We start from the raw sequence: 14,901 nt of genomic DNA on the forward strand, positions 1-14,901 counted from the left end.
GGGGGTGCTCGTCTTACAGACAATACCATAAAGTTTATACAGAGAACTTGTATCTGAATAGACCAAAATTTTGGAAATCATTCTATAAAAGGTTGAGTGCCAAGATTTCAAAATCATGGATCCATTATCCAGCCAACATACTAACTTTGTACAGATAGATAGATAGATAGATAGATAGATAGATAGATAGATAGATAGATAAATAGATAGATAGATAGATAGATAGATAGATAGATAGATAGATAGATAGATAGATAGATAGATAGATAGATAGATAAATAGATAGATAGATAGATAGATAGATAGATTTTACTTATAGAGATACACAGATAGATAGACTGAAGGAAGTTGAGGGGGAGCAGGGGGGGGGAATACAATGGAACAAAATGCTCGAAATTTTATGAATATAGAAATTTATTTCTCTGACTTGAAGTGTGATTTTATCCTTGGGATGGATGATGATAGGACGGTCAGCAGTTAAACCAGGATGCTAGGATACTTGGATATCAAGGGGGACCCGGAGAATACTATCAGATTCTAAACCATCCCTGAGGACATCAGTGGAAGAGAATTTTTAAAAGGTTTAAACCTTGATTCTGAGATGATAGAAACACAAGTGGTTGGAGAGTGAATGGAGGGACAACTATTTTAGAATAAGATAGATATATAATCCAAATGGTTCAAATATGTTTAGAATAGGATAGATATATAATCCAAGTGGTTCAAATATGTTTAGCTGACTACATAAATATTCGTGCATAGATAGTTACCATGATCATGCAAATAAATCAGAAGCTATCTATTAAAAATCATATGAACATCTAATTCAGTGCCTCACTTTTACTTTTTTGTAGCTATATGTAGACATTTCTATATTAGAACTACAAGCTAGGCGCTAGTTTCTAACTTAAATAGACTTTAAAAACTTTAAAAGTAATTGACAAAATATTAAGATATTTTTGTAGCGTCTGCGTAATGCAAGCTAGTACAGTGCAAGCTATATATCTAGCTGGTTTACCTGGTTTGAAAATAAAGGATTGTATATTGAGTATCTGTATGTATATATTGTTTGAGAGAAGGTTCAGGACAGAACTCCGATATTTAAACCTGGAGAGAAAAGAGAATACCAGGACACTTTGATTTCAGGGGTAAGGAGGAAACGGAGGGTAGAGGTGGAAGGATGGTGGAGGTGGAAGGAGGGTTGAGGTGGAAGGATGGTTGAGGTGGAAGGAGGTTTGAGGTGGAAGGATAGAAGGAGGAGAAGGAGTATAAGAAGGATAAGGAGGAGAAGGAGTATAAGAAGGAGAAGGAGGAGAAGGAGTATAAGAAGGAGTATAAGAAGGAGAAGGATGAGAAGGAGGAGAAGGAGAGAAAGGAGAGGAAGGAGAAGTGAAATAGTGTTCCTTGTCTTCATAATGTCAAGGGGGGAGGGGTTCATGAGATGAGGGGGTGGGGTAATCACCTGATTGGGTACAAGAAGAACAAAGATAGAGAAATGAAGAATTTTTAATAGATAAAAAGATATATAAAATGGGTGGAAGGAGAAAGGCGATTTTTTTACGAAATATTTCTTTGTTGAAACGAAATCCAGGTTTAATTAACCCAGTCAGGATCTATATAAAGATTGATATCACGGCTCTGATTGAAGTTTAGTGTTAGTGTCATATCTTCTGTCATTTTAACTGAAACCCCTCTCAGATCTAATCCTATTCAATTACGACAAAAAAGTTTTCTTCATTTTGAAAACTGATTATACAAAGAATCCGAGCGGGGAGAAAATGACTTTCAAAATTAAATAAAATGTGGCTCTGCACACAGATATTTGCATAATCAATTTTATTATTAGAATAGGGGGGGAATTATCTAATTAACAATCGATGAGGCAATTCAATACAAATAATTTGGCTTAAACAGTTGTTTTTTTAATCCTAAATATCTAAATCTTTTCAACAAATTTTACAATATTAAAATCTTATCCATGTTTAATTAATCAATTTCAATTCAATTCAATTCAAGGAGCTAGGGAAGTCCCGTGGGCTCCTCGATCTAGCTGGGGTACGCCATCACGATCCCGTCTAGATCAAGGCTTTTCAGCCTGACATAGTTTAGGCCTAACGTCGGGTATCACGACCAAATTTGAGCCATGAGTCCGGATTAACTCCTTCCGCCAGCGAATTACCAAACAAACTATTTCTAGTATCAATTAAATGCTGGTGGATTGAGTCTCCCTTCCGGGAATACAGGATACGCGCGTTTACTATTATATTATTATATGATCTGATAAGATATGATATTGATAAGATATGATTTAGATGTGACAATAATGTCGATAAGATATGATTTAGATGTGACAATAATGTCGATAAGATTTTGATTTAGATGTGACAATAATGTCGATAAGATTTTGATAACTATCGTTCTACATACCTGAAAGAAAAGAGTGTATGATCACTGTTATTAAGGTATGGTTCTAATTCCACATGCAATAAAAGATTATTGAATCATGCTTTTTTTTTTTAAAGGGAAACCGCGTTATAAAACTCTCTTCCATCTATAGAAATTAGCAATAACACGTTTTTATTTATTTACACTCTACCCCATTCTTTAATATTCTGTATTCCCGTTAATTAGCATTGTTAATTCTGCTATTTGTAACCTACTACAGCGCCTCGGATCTAGGCATTATGTTTAATGTGTTGGGCAGCTGTTTATTCAAATTGATGTATGTCTAAATATGTTTGCCCGATTTAAGCGCCGAACCTCATCCCAAAATTATGTAGTGTTTCCTGGGAGCCAGTTCACCTCCCCCCCTTATTTCGTGGTTATCTACTCCTCTATGCATGCATCCGTAAATCAAATAATTGCTAGATATATAATTTAGAAAATGATATATGTAGAAAAAAATTAATGTTTATAAAGTGACAATTTAATGACAGATTATTTACATACAATAATTAGGTTCATTTAAAAAAACCTAAATCTTAAAATTACATAATAATTAAAATATCAATTACAATTGCATAATGATAATTACAACTGCAATTACATGACAATAATTACAACATCAACTGAAATTGCACAATAATAATTACAACATAAGCTACAATTAAAAATTAATAATTAGATACATATTGACTACAATGATAATTACAATCATTACAATTACAATTATATGTACTGATCACAACTTCAAGTACAATAACATGATAATACAATCGCTAGATTACATAATTATCTGAGCAAAACAATAATTACAATTATTACAATTATGAACTACAAAAGTAACAATGTAATTGATATTTATTTATTTTAGAACAACCCTTGTCAGCATCCTATTGTTATCTTAAGAGATGTCGCAGAAGACGACCTCAGGTAAATTATCTATCTTTCTATCTATCTATCTATCTATCTATCTATCTATCTTTCTATCTTTCTATCTTTCTCTCTTTCTATCTTTCTATCTTTCTATCTATCTATCTATCTATCTATCTATCTATCTATCTATCTATCTATCTATCTATCTATTTATCTATCTATTTATCTATCTATATATCTATCTATCTATCTATCTAGATGTCTGCTGAACTTTATGTACCACGGCGAAGTCCAGGTTGCCCAGGACAATATTCAGAGTTTTCTCAGGACTGCTGAAACTTTACAGGTTAATTCATTCATTCATTCTTTCATTCATCCTTACTTTCATCCTTACTTTCATTCTTTCATTTATTATTTCTTTCTTACATTCTTCCTTTCTTAGTCTTCTCAGGACATCTGATACCTTTCAAATCAATTAATCCTTTCATTCAGTCATTCATTCATTATTTATCTCTTTATTCATCCATCCTTTCATTCATTCTTTCATTATTCCTTTCATTCATGCGTTCATTCATGCTTTCATTCATGCTTTCATCCTTTCTTAAAGTCAATGTATCCTTTCTTCCATTCATCTTTTATTCAATTCATCAATAATGTATTCATCCATACTGTTAACTTATATTTATCTATTCAATCATTAATATATTCATCCATACTGTTAACTTAATTATTTTTAATCTATTCAATCATTAATATATTCATCCATACTGTTAACTTATATTTATCTATTCAATCATTAATATATTCATCCATACTGTTAACTTATATTTATCTATTTAATCATTAATATATTCATCCATACTGTTAACTTATATTTATCTATTAAATTTTTAATATATTCATCTATACTGTTAACTTATATTTATCTATGCAATCATTAATATAATCATCCATACTGTTAACTTATATTTATCTATGCAATCCTCTTCATTTATCCATACTGTGAACTTATATTTATCTATTCAATTCTTCATTTATCCATACTGGTAACTTATATTTATCTATTCAATCATTAATATATTCATCCATACTGTTAACTTATATTTATCTATTCAATCATTAATATATTCATCCATACTGTTAACTTAAACTGATCTATTTAATCCTTCATTTTTCCTTTCCGTTTTCTCTCAGTAGTCTTCAAATGAATTTTACTAGAAGGGGATGATTCATTTGGTGTATACCGTCTTGTTTTGCCTTTAGTTTGTTTATATTACTGTACAGCTTGCTTTAGTTTGTTAAAAGTCGATCAGGCCCGGGTATTTAAAATTAACTGGAGTTTACAGTGCAAAACCCTGCAGTGAATCATGTATTTTTTGTCCTGATTAAATTCTTTTCTTTTTCTTATTTTTAACTAGTTTATTTTTAAAATCAATTAAAACTAAAATCATTCAGTAGATTTTTTTCTATTAGTTTTTATAAAATGCAATTTGTAATTAAATCCAAAAGCATTGTTCAAAATAATAGTTAATTACAATTTTAATTAATTAATGAGATAATGTATTCATGATTTAATTAATAATTAATGATAATTTTTAGATAAAGGGGCTCTCAGACCATCCTTTGAAAGATCAATGCCAAAAAACTTCTTCTGTAAGTTATAACTTATCTACAGTTGTTATTCTTATTTTTATTTTTATTATTATTTTTAATTTTATTATTATTATTATTATTATTATTATTATTATTATTATTATTATTATTATTATCTAGACCTCCCTGTCTCCCCCCACCTGCCAGACGAACCCCGAGCAGCTCGAGCAGATGGATGCTGAGGACTACTCTCCTAGACTTAAACGAGTTCGTCACAATAACGGACTCAACGGTCCCCACTCGTCCTCTCCTCCTCTCCCCTGTCGTCAATCCCCATCGGACCATTCTCGTCACAATGGTGACCGGGAACCGTGGCAGCGACCAATCTCTCCGCGAAGCGACAATGTCGAATCTAGCAGCCACAAGTTCGACAAATACGACATTACCGACAAATCCCTGCTCAGTCAAGCACTTGAGAAGAGCGACAGTCGTGACAGTGCGAGCGACACGACCGGTAGCGAGCGACCCGGCTCAGCCAGCTTGGACACCATCAAGTCCGAGATGGGTCGAGATATTGAACATCACCCCAACCCTCTGTTCCCGCCTGGTCTTGAGGCGTTGTACCGGCAGGCTGGGTTTCCTTCCTTCCTGGGTCTAGGGCAGGGACAGTCTAATCTATCTATCCCGACCCTACCCGGTCCTTCTACCACACATGTAGGACTACAAAGCCATGCTGCTAACCCGACAAGTAAGATTTGATTGCCATCGAAAACGTAATTGTTAATTTGAATGAATAATGTTGCTACTAGGGATTGTGCATAAATTTTGAAATGGTGGTTGGTATGATAAAGTGATCTCGCTAGCTTTGTTACATATTATAAATAGTTTAAATTCGTCCTTAAACGGACGATTATAGTCACCTTACATAGTTTATGTACAGTCCCTTTAAGTGTTCGGTCTTTAGTGTGCCACAGTATGTACAGTGTACATATATTGATAGCTGAACTTAATGCGTCATAACATTTTAATCCTAATCCTAGAATCCAAACTTTTTAAATCTTGAAACTATGACTTTCTATTTACTTTTCAAGCATATATTATTGTATTCACATTGTCAAATTCTATTAGGGAAAAAGTTTAAAAGCACTGTGCACTAATTGTTTTCGGATAAATATAATTTTTCATCTTGGAAATATTTCAAGTTTTGAAACGAATATAATATTTCTAAATCTAATTCAATAAGAAAGCGGAACGCCAAATCCCAGAAAAAATGATAAATTAATAAAAACACAAAAACTTTTGCCAGCCAAAAAAAGGCTAGGACAGAGAAAAAATAATTTTCTTAAAAAACATTTTTTGCTTTTAAACTTTTTTGATTTTGAATAAGAATTTTGTGGATTTCTAAAGAAAATATTGCAGTGTTGCTGGAACATGGCGTTTGTATTCATTTCTTGTACATCCTCCTCCTTACTACATGAAAACATGTTTGCCAGAAAACCAGCAGAAATGGAAAATGGAAAAGTCTGGAATCTACTTTAAAATTTCTATTCCCAAGTACTTTGAGCAAGTTAACTTTTCTATTAGAGGCTGGNGGGAGAGCTGTTTAGAATTAAATACTTTTATTTATCTACATATTTCAAACAGTTTCTCTGCAACAATTTTATTCAAAAAATATTTTTGTACAAATAGATGGTTTATCAAAACTAAAGAAAAATTTGTAAATTACAAAAAAAATAAATCTTATCATGAATTCAAAAAAACGTTTTTCAATTAAAATTTTTTTTTTGATTATCAAATAATTGATCAAAAAATGTAAAATTTGAAATAAAAGTTTCTGGCATAAATCCATATAACTATCTATCTATCTGACTAACTGGCGTGTTTCCTCTTTACATTTCACATTGAAATCCCTTCAATTCTATTCTTTGCTATTTAAATCTCAAATCTTTCTTTGACTTGAACTTCAAAGAGTGCAGAGGCAATAGTCCGCTTCAATATATTCTTTATAAACTGAGATCTATTCAATCATTAATATATTCATCCATACTGTTAACTTATATTTATCTATTCAATCATTAATATATTCATCCATACTGTTAACTTATATTTAAAAAATGGTAGATTACAGAAAAATTAAATTCATGCAATCAAATCTTAAGATAAAAGAAATATTACCATTCTGTCAATAAAAAACCTTAACTTAGGCTTAAAGGGACCTACTGCTGTAATTGTAAGTGACCCTTATGTAGAAACCTCAAAAATAAAAATAAAAAAAACATGGATATCTAATGCATACTTGATTAGACAAAGCTATAAAGGGTACCGTTGTGAATTAGACATTCCACTCTATCAATATGGAGGGTTATTTGAAATTGCGTTTACAATTCCTTTAAATGTTTTTTTTAAATATTTTTAATCATGTAGAATATTAAAGTATATTGTAAAGGTTGAGATTCTAGGATTCATGTTTGTTCAGCTAAATGTTATGTTTTTAAACTTCTTCTTTCGATTGTTTTTGGCCTGATATCTCGAGTACTTCCTCAACTTCTTGTTCTAGTTTTTCAAACAGTGCATTCCATCTTGTACGTAAAACTGTACATAAAACTGTACAAAAAACTGTACCTGAAACTGTAGATTAAACGGCAAAAAGTACATAAAATATAAAGAACAAGAAGTTTTTGAAGTAAACGCCAGACGGCGGTTTTGAAGTGCGACGGTTGTTGTTTCAGTCGGCGGTTTGTTGTCGGAGTTAACCGCCCCTGTTTCAGTCGGCGGGAAGCTTGAGATGATGCGCGTGCGCGCAACGGATCCCAGACCCTGTCCTAAATGCGGGAAAATTTACAGGTACAACTTTTTTAAATATACATTTTAATATTGAAACCATGTACAAGATCTAGTCTTTAAATATAGACACCGCCTTGTACAATTATAAAAATGTACGTGTACTATTGTATAAATAATGATCAATGATCATGAACCAAATGTTTCAAAAAATATTTTTTTCAGGTCTGCGCACACTTTGCGCACGCACATGGAGGATAAGCACACAATCTGCCCTGGATACCGATGTGTCCTGTGTGGAACTGTCGCCAAGTCGAGGAACTCGCTGCACTCGCATATGTCACGACAGCACCGTGGGATCAGTACCAAAGATCTCCCTGTACTACCGATGCCGTCGCCCTTCGACCCAGATCTTGCAAGCAAACTTCTTTCAAAAGCTGGAGTAAAGGTTTTTCTAATCTATTCCCAACTTCAGAATATTTCAGGGATATCAAGGTTTTTTAATCCTCCCGGCCATTTTGCTGGGTTCTTGCTAACTCTAAGATCTTATTATCTATAAATATTCTGATATTGGTAATTTTTCAGTATTTTTATTTTATTGTGTTAAAAATTATATAGATATGTATATAACAATTAACACTGTTTTAAATTAAAAACTATTTGATTTTAACTAACCTAGACTTTTATCTAGGTTTCTGCAAGTGAACTTGCCGCGCGCGCCTCGCCGACTGCACCGAGACGATCTGACCTGCCCAAGCTAGACAACAGCTTGTCAATCCATCAATCAAACCAGTTCCCTCTCCCACCCTCTCTTCATCCTTCTCATCTCAGTCTGGGGAGAGACAGGGAGAACACAGATCCTGAAGACCTTCGGTAAGCTCAATTAATTACTCACAGGGTGTCGCAATTTTAACCTCATGTTCTTGAATGCGTTTTTATGGGACACCCTGTCGTTTAAATTTTCCCAAGCGGATGAGTTTACAAATGTTTTTAAGCTATTCTTATCTCAGGGTACCGATGTCATCTCCCTACTCCTCCTCCCCCTTCTCTTCTCCAAACTCCCATCCCATCAACTCATTCCCTCTGATGGGAGGGCTCCGACACCCCAACCCTAAGGATTTCCCTGGTATGGGAGGATCGGCTCTCCTCGACACCTACCTATCCATGATAGCAGCAGCTGATGGTAATGTTGCAGCTGCCGCCGCTGCTCTAAACTTCCAGAACAGTCCCGCCAGAGCGGCGGCTATGGCAGCTGCTGCCGCAGCTGCAGGACTTATCCCTATGAATGGCAAGGATGACAGGTATGGATCTGACCGAGAGGATGAAGGAGAACTAGGTTCGGATGCGGAGAATGATGATATCAGCGAGGTCGGAGATACCAGACCAACCAGTGCTGGTATAGGGATCACTACAGGAAACAATGGAGACCATTAGACAAGTATAGACTCATCCCAACCTATAGATATATCAGTATATATATATATATATATAAACATTGTAAATTAACAAATTTGTCATATTAATGGATCTGTTCTAACTGCGGAGAGATTAAACGGAGATATTTAAACGAGCGGAGAGATATCAACGAACGGAGAGAAGAAATGTCGCAAAAATATATCATTTTTATCCTTGATGTTTCATTCTATTTCTAAACATGTAAAATAGACAAAATTTGTTTAAGTTCCAGTCGGGTTAAAAATACAACCCGCGAGAGAGCACCTTTAAAGCTCAAACTTATTCAGTGCCATTTATTATTTCAGCGATTTTTAATTGGAATTATGTAAAAATATGTAATTTTTTCTATTTTCATAGAAAGCATCAGAATACTGATGTCATAATAAACCTGTAGGTGCTAATATGTTAGAATATCCTTATAGAAACCTACATTAACTGTTGCATCTTTTTTACCCCCCCCCCCCCTAGTTATATCTTGTAATTATAAACATATGTAATAGTCACATTGTACTTAATGAACCCGGTTCAAAAACCGGTCTGAGGTAATTCAAAGCAATAAGTCGAGAGATCCACGTTTTGTGATATTTTAAAATTAGAGAAAATTTACTTTTCCCCTTCTTTTCCCAGTTGTAGTAGTTTTATGATCATGTTTACTCCGGTGTTTGTAACCTTTAGCCAAACCTTATCACATCACATTTGATAGCAATAACTCTTTTCATGCAAAAATAGTCTTAATTTGTGATAACCAGTACTACCGGTGATTCAAGGAGAATTAGATATTTGTAACAAGTTGAACAAAAAGTAATTTTCATAATTTACTTTTTCAACAATTTTTAATTGTGCAACCATAACAGGGTATCCCCTCTAGTAATTAATATGTAAGAAGAATGCCAAAAGTTTTACACTTTTCAATATTGTAGTTTGTAAATTAAAATTTTTAAATTAAAAACATGCATAATTACAAAATTGAAAATTTATCTACTTTTGCTAAGTTCTGAAATTATTATTGTATGTGTACAGTCAGATTTATAAACGTTTAAAAGGGTTTAATTTGTTGGAACTCTTATTTTTATGTTTTCTACCTCACCCCCTTCCATCTTCAGATCCTCCTCCTCCTCCTCCTCCTCCTCCCTCAAAACTCCTTTATATCGACTCTATAAAATTCTCAATGTGCCATATATACAATACATCATGTACTTCTTAACTGAAATTTTTTAATGATAACACATTAGAATTGACAACAAAAATAATTGAAGGATTTACAAAAATATCATCGAAAAAAACAATGCAGATTTCATTTATGTTCACTATAGAGAGTGTAAATAGATTTAGCATACAATCCCTGTAATCATAATTCCTTCCTGTATAGGTTCCTTGAGACCACCCCCCCCCCTTCCATGTATGATTGGTCAACGCTAAGTTTATAAAGACTGATTTTTGAGCATTTGAAGTTGTCGAATGCTATTTTTAAAAATATTTTTCTTCCAAATATTTGAATATTTTTACCGCCATACAAATTTATTTATTTGTTTCAAATTTTGAATGAATCTCGTTATTTCCGTGACACATTACACTGTAAAAAAAAGTTGAGGATTGTATGGATGTGAAACAATCAAACATGTCCAGGGAAATCAAAATTATATCAGTGTTTTTTTTAAACTACATAAACATGTCGCCCTGGACACTTTTTAAGTACAATAACTATAGCCTAGTGCCAAAATGTTCTCCTTAAACCTCCTTTTAAGAAGGATTCCCTAGCAACCCACTCTAAAAAATGCATGCAATAAAACTGTGGCCTTTAGTATAGACCATTTTGCTAAAAATTAGCACACCAAAAATGCAAATAACGTGTTATTCTTTATATGTTCCTGATGTCCTATAATCACCCTGTAGTTTAACTCCCTAGTGTTTAAGCAACCTCCCCCCCCTCTTGCAAATTTCCAAAGGAATTGAGTCTTTGCCACAAACTCTGATTTTCTAATCCCTTGATCCATGCAACCCTATGTCGTAGATCTAAGATATTTCCGCTAGTTTAAAATATCAAAGGTTTACACCATCTGGTTGCAAAGGGATTAGAAAATTTGAGTTTGTCGCAAAGAATCAATTTCTTTGCACGTTAAACATGTTTTGCATGTTTGACTGATCAGATTTTCTCAAGTTGCCACCTTTTTCATCCCCTCCCCCCCCCCAACCTCACAGTTTGTGACTATATGTTGTTGGATACATGTCTGTAACTAACTATTACAATAAAGTTCATAATAAACAAATATTTAACTGCAGTGTAAGTGAGAGATGCAGCTAAAGGGAAATTAAAGTTAGTTTCGCGGATTTACTTACAGGGAGAACCAAAACAAACAATTTACTTACAGGGAGAACCAAAACAAACAATTTACTTACAGAGAGAATCAAAAAAAAACAATTTACTTACAGGGAAAACCAAAAACAAACAATTTACTTGCAGGGAGAACCAAAAAAAAAACAATTTACTTGTAGGGAGAACCAAAAAACAAACAATTTACTTACAGGGAGAACCAAAACAAACAATTTACTTACAGGGAGAACCAAAAACAAACAATTTACTTACAGGAAGAACCAAAAACAAACAATTTACTAACAGAAAGACCAAAAACAAACAGTTTACTTATGAGAGAGAACCAAAAACAAACAATTTACGTACACTGCACTTTACACTGCAAACATTGAGAAGTTACGACTTTGTGACCTCGTAGTTTTAATGCTTTTCAAAATTATGAGAAAAACTAATTCTTTCCATTACAAAGAAGAGATTTAAAACATTGAATTAAAGGACTTCTGACTGAAAACTTATAAGATTTCAATCAAAAAGGAAGAATTTTTTAACGACCAGCTTATGATATTTTTTACATTAAAGATGTTTTAATTCACTTTTTATTCTCGGTAATTGATCCGACGAGGGTCGGGGTATGAAGTTACATTATATTTTTAATTATTGGTCCTTGAGGCCAGATTTGAATATTAGGATATATATGGGTATAGAGAGAGGGCACTCGGAGATAAACGTCTATAAGAAACCTGATCTCGGAGCCCACCCCCCCCAAACCAACCACTCAAAAAATATAAAATTCAAGGCTCGGGGCATAAAACAGGGCCTGTCAAAAAATACCCAAAAAACTCTTTTTAACAATTTACCCAAGCATTAAAAAAATTGTGTTTTGTGTTTCTTGTGTGTTGTATTGTATCCTATTTTTAAACAAATTTAATTATACTGGATGTCGCTAAATTGAAAGCCTAGATTACATATTTTGTCTAAATTTTAGACACATTTTAATCTTTAGTCAGTCCTCACCCCTGGGCCATGGTAAAAAGTGACCTTACATAATGCCTAGAAAACCGTTAATAGCCTAAGTGCTTGTATTTTCAGGCCATTAAATATAGTTTTGAGCAATCGATTTTATTGGAACATATCGAAAAAGTAAAATTATATATATATACATATATATATATATAGCTGGAAACCCAGCTATGCAAGGAGTTTTTACAATAAAAGTCAACCGACTCAACTTAGAATTTTTTAATCAAGCTAAAACATTCCCGTTGTTCTACCGAGTTCCCTAATCAAAATACTTGAGGCAAATTGGTCAATAGGTTCCTGAGTTATGATCAGACATACAAACAAATAAAGATTACTACTTTATATTTACAGATAGATGTATCTTTCTGTTTCATAGTTTCCAAACCTCTTAATTAACTCGTTTACATAAAGGTAGGAAAAGAATTGAGTTTTTGCCACAAACTTTAATTTTCTAATCCCTATATTGTTGCAACTTAATGGTGTAAACCTTTGATATTTCAAACTTAGATAATTTGATCTTACAGAATTCAAAGTTTGAAATATTTCAGGTCTACTACATTGGATTGCAAAGATATAGGGATTATAAAATCAGAGTTTGTGGCTAAGACTTAATTCCTTTACACAGTTCTGACAATTATTCACTATACAACGAGTCCAGGCTAGTTTACCCTTGGTTCACAGCTCTTGATAATAAAACTTTAACGCTTATAAGTGTATGTTTGTATCTTTAGTTTTGAAGGAGCTATTGGCAAAATTTTGATAATTTTTCTCGTAAGAATATGAATATTTTACCACATTGTGTGGGGTTTAATCATAAAATAAAACTTTTCATACAATGTTTTTTTTAAATTTCAATCATAGCTTTTAAATACCAATAATTGTAAATTAAAACAATTGAATTTCAATAAAGATTGGATCAATAATTCGGAAGATGGTGTCGTTTTTCTATGTTTAAAAGTGTTTAATACTCATAATTAGTATATGTTTGCCTGCTGTAGAAATGCTCAAGTCCCTTTTGTAGGAAAACCACAGTCGAAAATAATCAGTTTTCAAGTTATAAAAATTAATAAAAAATTTAAACTTGAAAAACAAATCGTAAAGAAGCAGAAATTAAATGATTAAAAACAAATAATTAATTCTAACATTGATTTATTAACAAATTTCTATTAAAACGTTTTATATGTCTCAAATAAATCCTAAAAAAAATCTCTACAATACTACATTCTCAGTTCAACTACCATACATTGCCGGTCACTCCCTTAAAACTAATATTGTAAGATTGCGTATGTGTAAAAGTAGAAAAAAGATTACGTCATATTGTGTTGAACACACTACTGGTATAAATAGGCGTACTGAATGTTGTTTTTTCAAGTAACTATTGTAAATTTTTTATGCTAAATTTATTTATTGAAAAGAGATGGTTTATACAAGCAAAAACCAGGCAAGAACAAGGCGAACCATTCTTAGTAACTCTGCATTTTCTTAAACAATATACAATATGCAATGCACATTATACAGATTCCTTAACTGCGCCCGACCGGCCATTAACCGAAGAATCTTAAACGCGATTGCGTGGCGCAAAATCTGAAATCTTTTTAACAAAAAGTTCATCATAAGGAAAATATTCTAATCGTTTTTGATCTAAATTTAATAAAAGTTCTTTTTACTTGAATTGCATTAATCATCATGTTATTTAGTAAATAAATTAAGTAAGATGTCAGAAGTAAGTATTCTAATATCAAAATCATAAGATTACTTAATATTATTGATCGAGTTAAAATGCCAAGATATAAGCATTAATGTTACCACAAATTCTAAAAGTTTGATTGTAAAAGCGGGCGCTTTCATGCTGTCCAGGCCGCAAGTTAACTAGGGAGTAAGTGAACTCAATCCGCCCTTATAGTCCTGCAGAATTCTTGGAATAAAATATCCGCCAAATGTTTGCACTGGCGCATTTTTATTGCTGAAATCCGCGAGCGTTAACGTCAAGATCATGTTTTAATGATATTTCTGGGGGTTTAAACTCCGTGTAACCTGGAACCCGTGTGCAATACATAGAAAACATTGAACTCAAGCTAAAATATATTATATTACCTTAACACACACACACAGCCATCTACATAGCTTTAAAATAAGATTTAACTGTAATCATTTTCCCCGGGTTTAAAAATCAAAGAAAAAAGTAAAATTTTCCCTTAAAAAACTAGTATATATGTCGAACAATCTTATCTTATGTGAATTTAGAAGTGAAGAATGTGATTACTATTATGTCATACTTGAAATCCAAGTTTTGAAATAAATATGGAATTGAAAAAAATGTCCAGTTTTCTATAAACACATTTTTTAAGTGCACGATATGGAAGAACCCCAAACATTTTTTTCTGTGATCGAACTTACCAAATTCAGAATGGAATGTGTAAGAAAAT

At 32.7% G+C, this 14,901-nt stretch overlaps 1 protein-coding gene across 6 annotated transcripts in view; it reads left to right on the forward strand.

Annotated features, from left to right (window-relative positions):
- Window positions 1-10,348, forward strand: part of LOC111707262 (protein abrupt) — a 22,037-nt gene extending 11,689 nt beyond the window's left edge. Inside the window, exons 5-13 of one of the 6 annotated variants that reach the window (XR_002766399.1) lie at window positions 3,314-3,372; window positions 3,574-3,661; window positions 4,915-4,968; window positions 5,089-5,656; window positions 7,638-7,752; window positions 7,915-8,137; window positions 8,381-8,562; window positions 8,685-10,040; window positions 10,137-10,348. Coding sequence is in view for 4 of the 6 variants with exons in the window: in XM_023480335.1 (XP_023336103.1) it covers window positions 3,314-3,372; window positions 3,574-3,661; window positions 4,915-4,968; window positions 5,089-5,656; window positions 7,638-7,752; window positions 7,915-8,137; window positions 8,381-8,562; window positions 8,685-9,123 (1,728 nt within the window). In the remaining 2 variants the exon portion in view is untranslated. Of the gene's footprint in view, window positions 1-3,313; window positions 3,373-3,573; window positions 3,662-4,914; window positions 4,969-5,088; window positions 5,657-7,637; window positions 7,753-7,914; window positions 8,138-8,380; window positions 8,563-8,684 lie in introns of all 6 variants that reach the window. The other 5 variants (XR_002766400.1, XM_023480335.1, XM_023480360.1 and 2 more) reach the window with 5 other exon arrangements.
- The last annotated feature ends 4,553 nt before the right edge of the window (window positions 10,349-14,901 follow it).

This window comes from Eurytemora carolleeae, unplaced genomic scaffold (genome assembly GCF_000591075.1).
Source record: "Eurytemora carolleeae unplaced genomic scaffold, Eaff_2.0 scaffold39, whole genome shotgun sequence".
NCBI lineage: Eukaryota > Metazoa > Arthropoda > Copepoda > Calanoida > Temoridae > Eurytemora > Eurytemora carolleeae.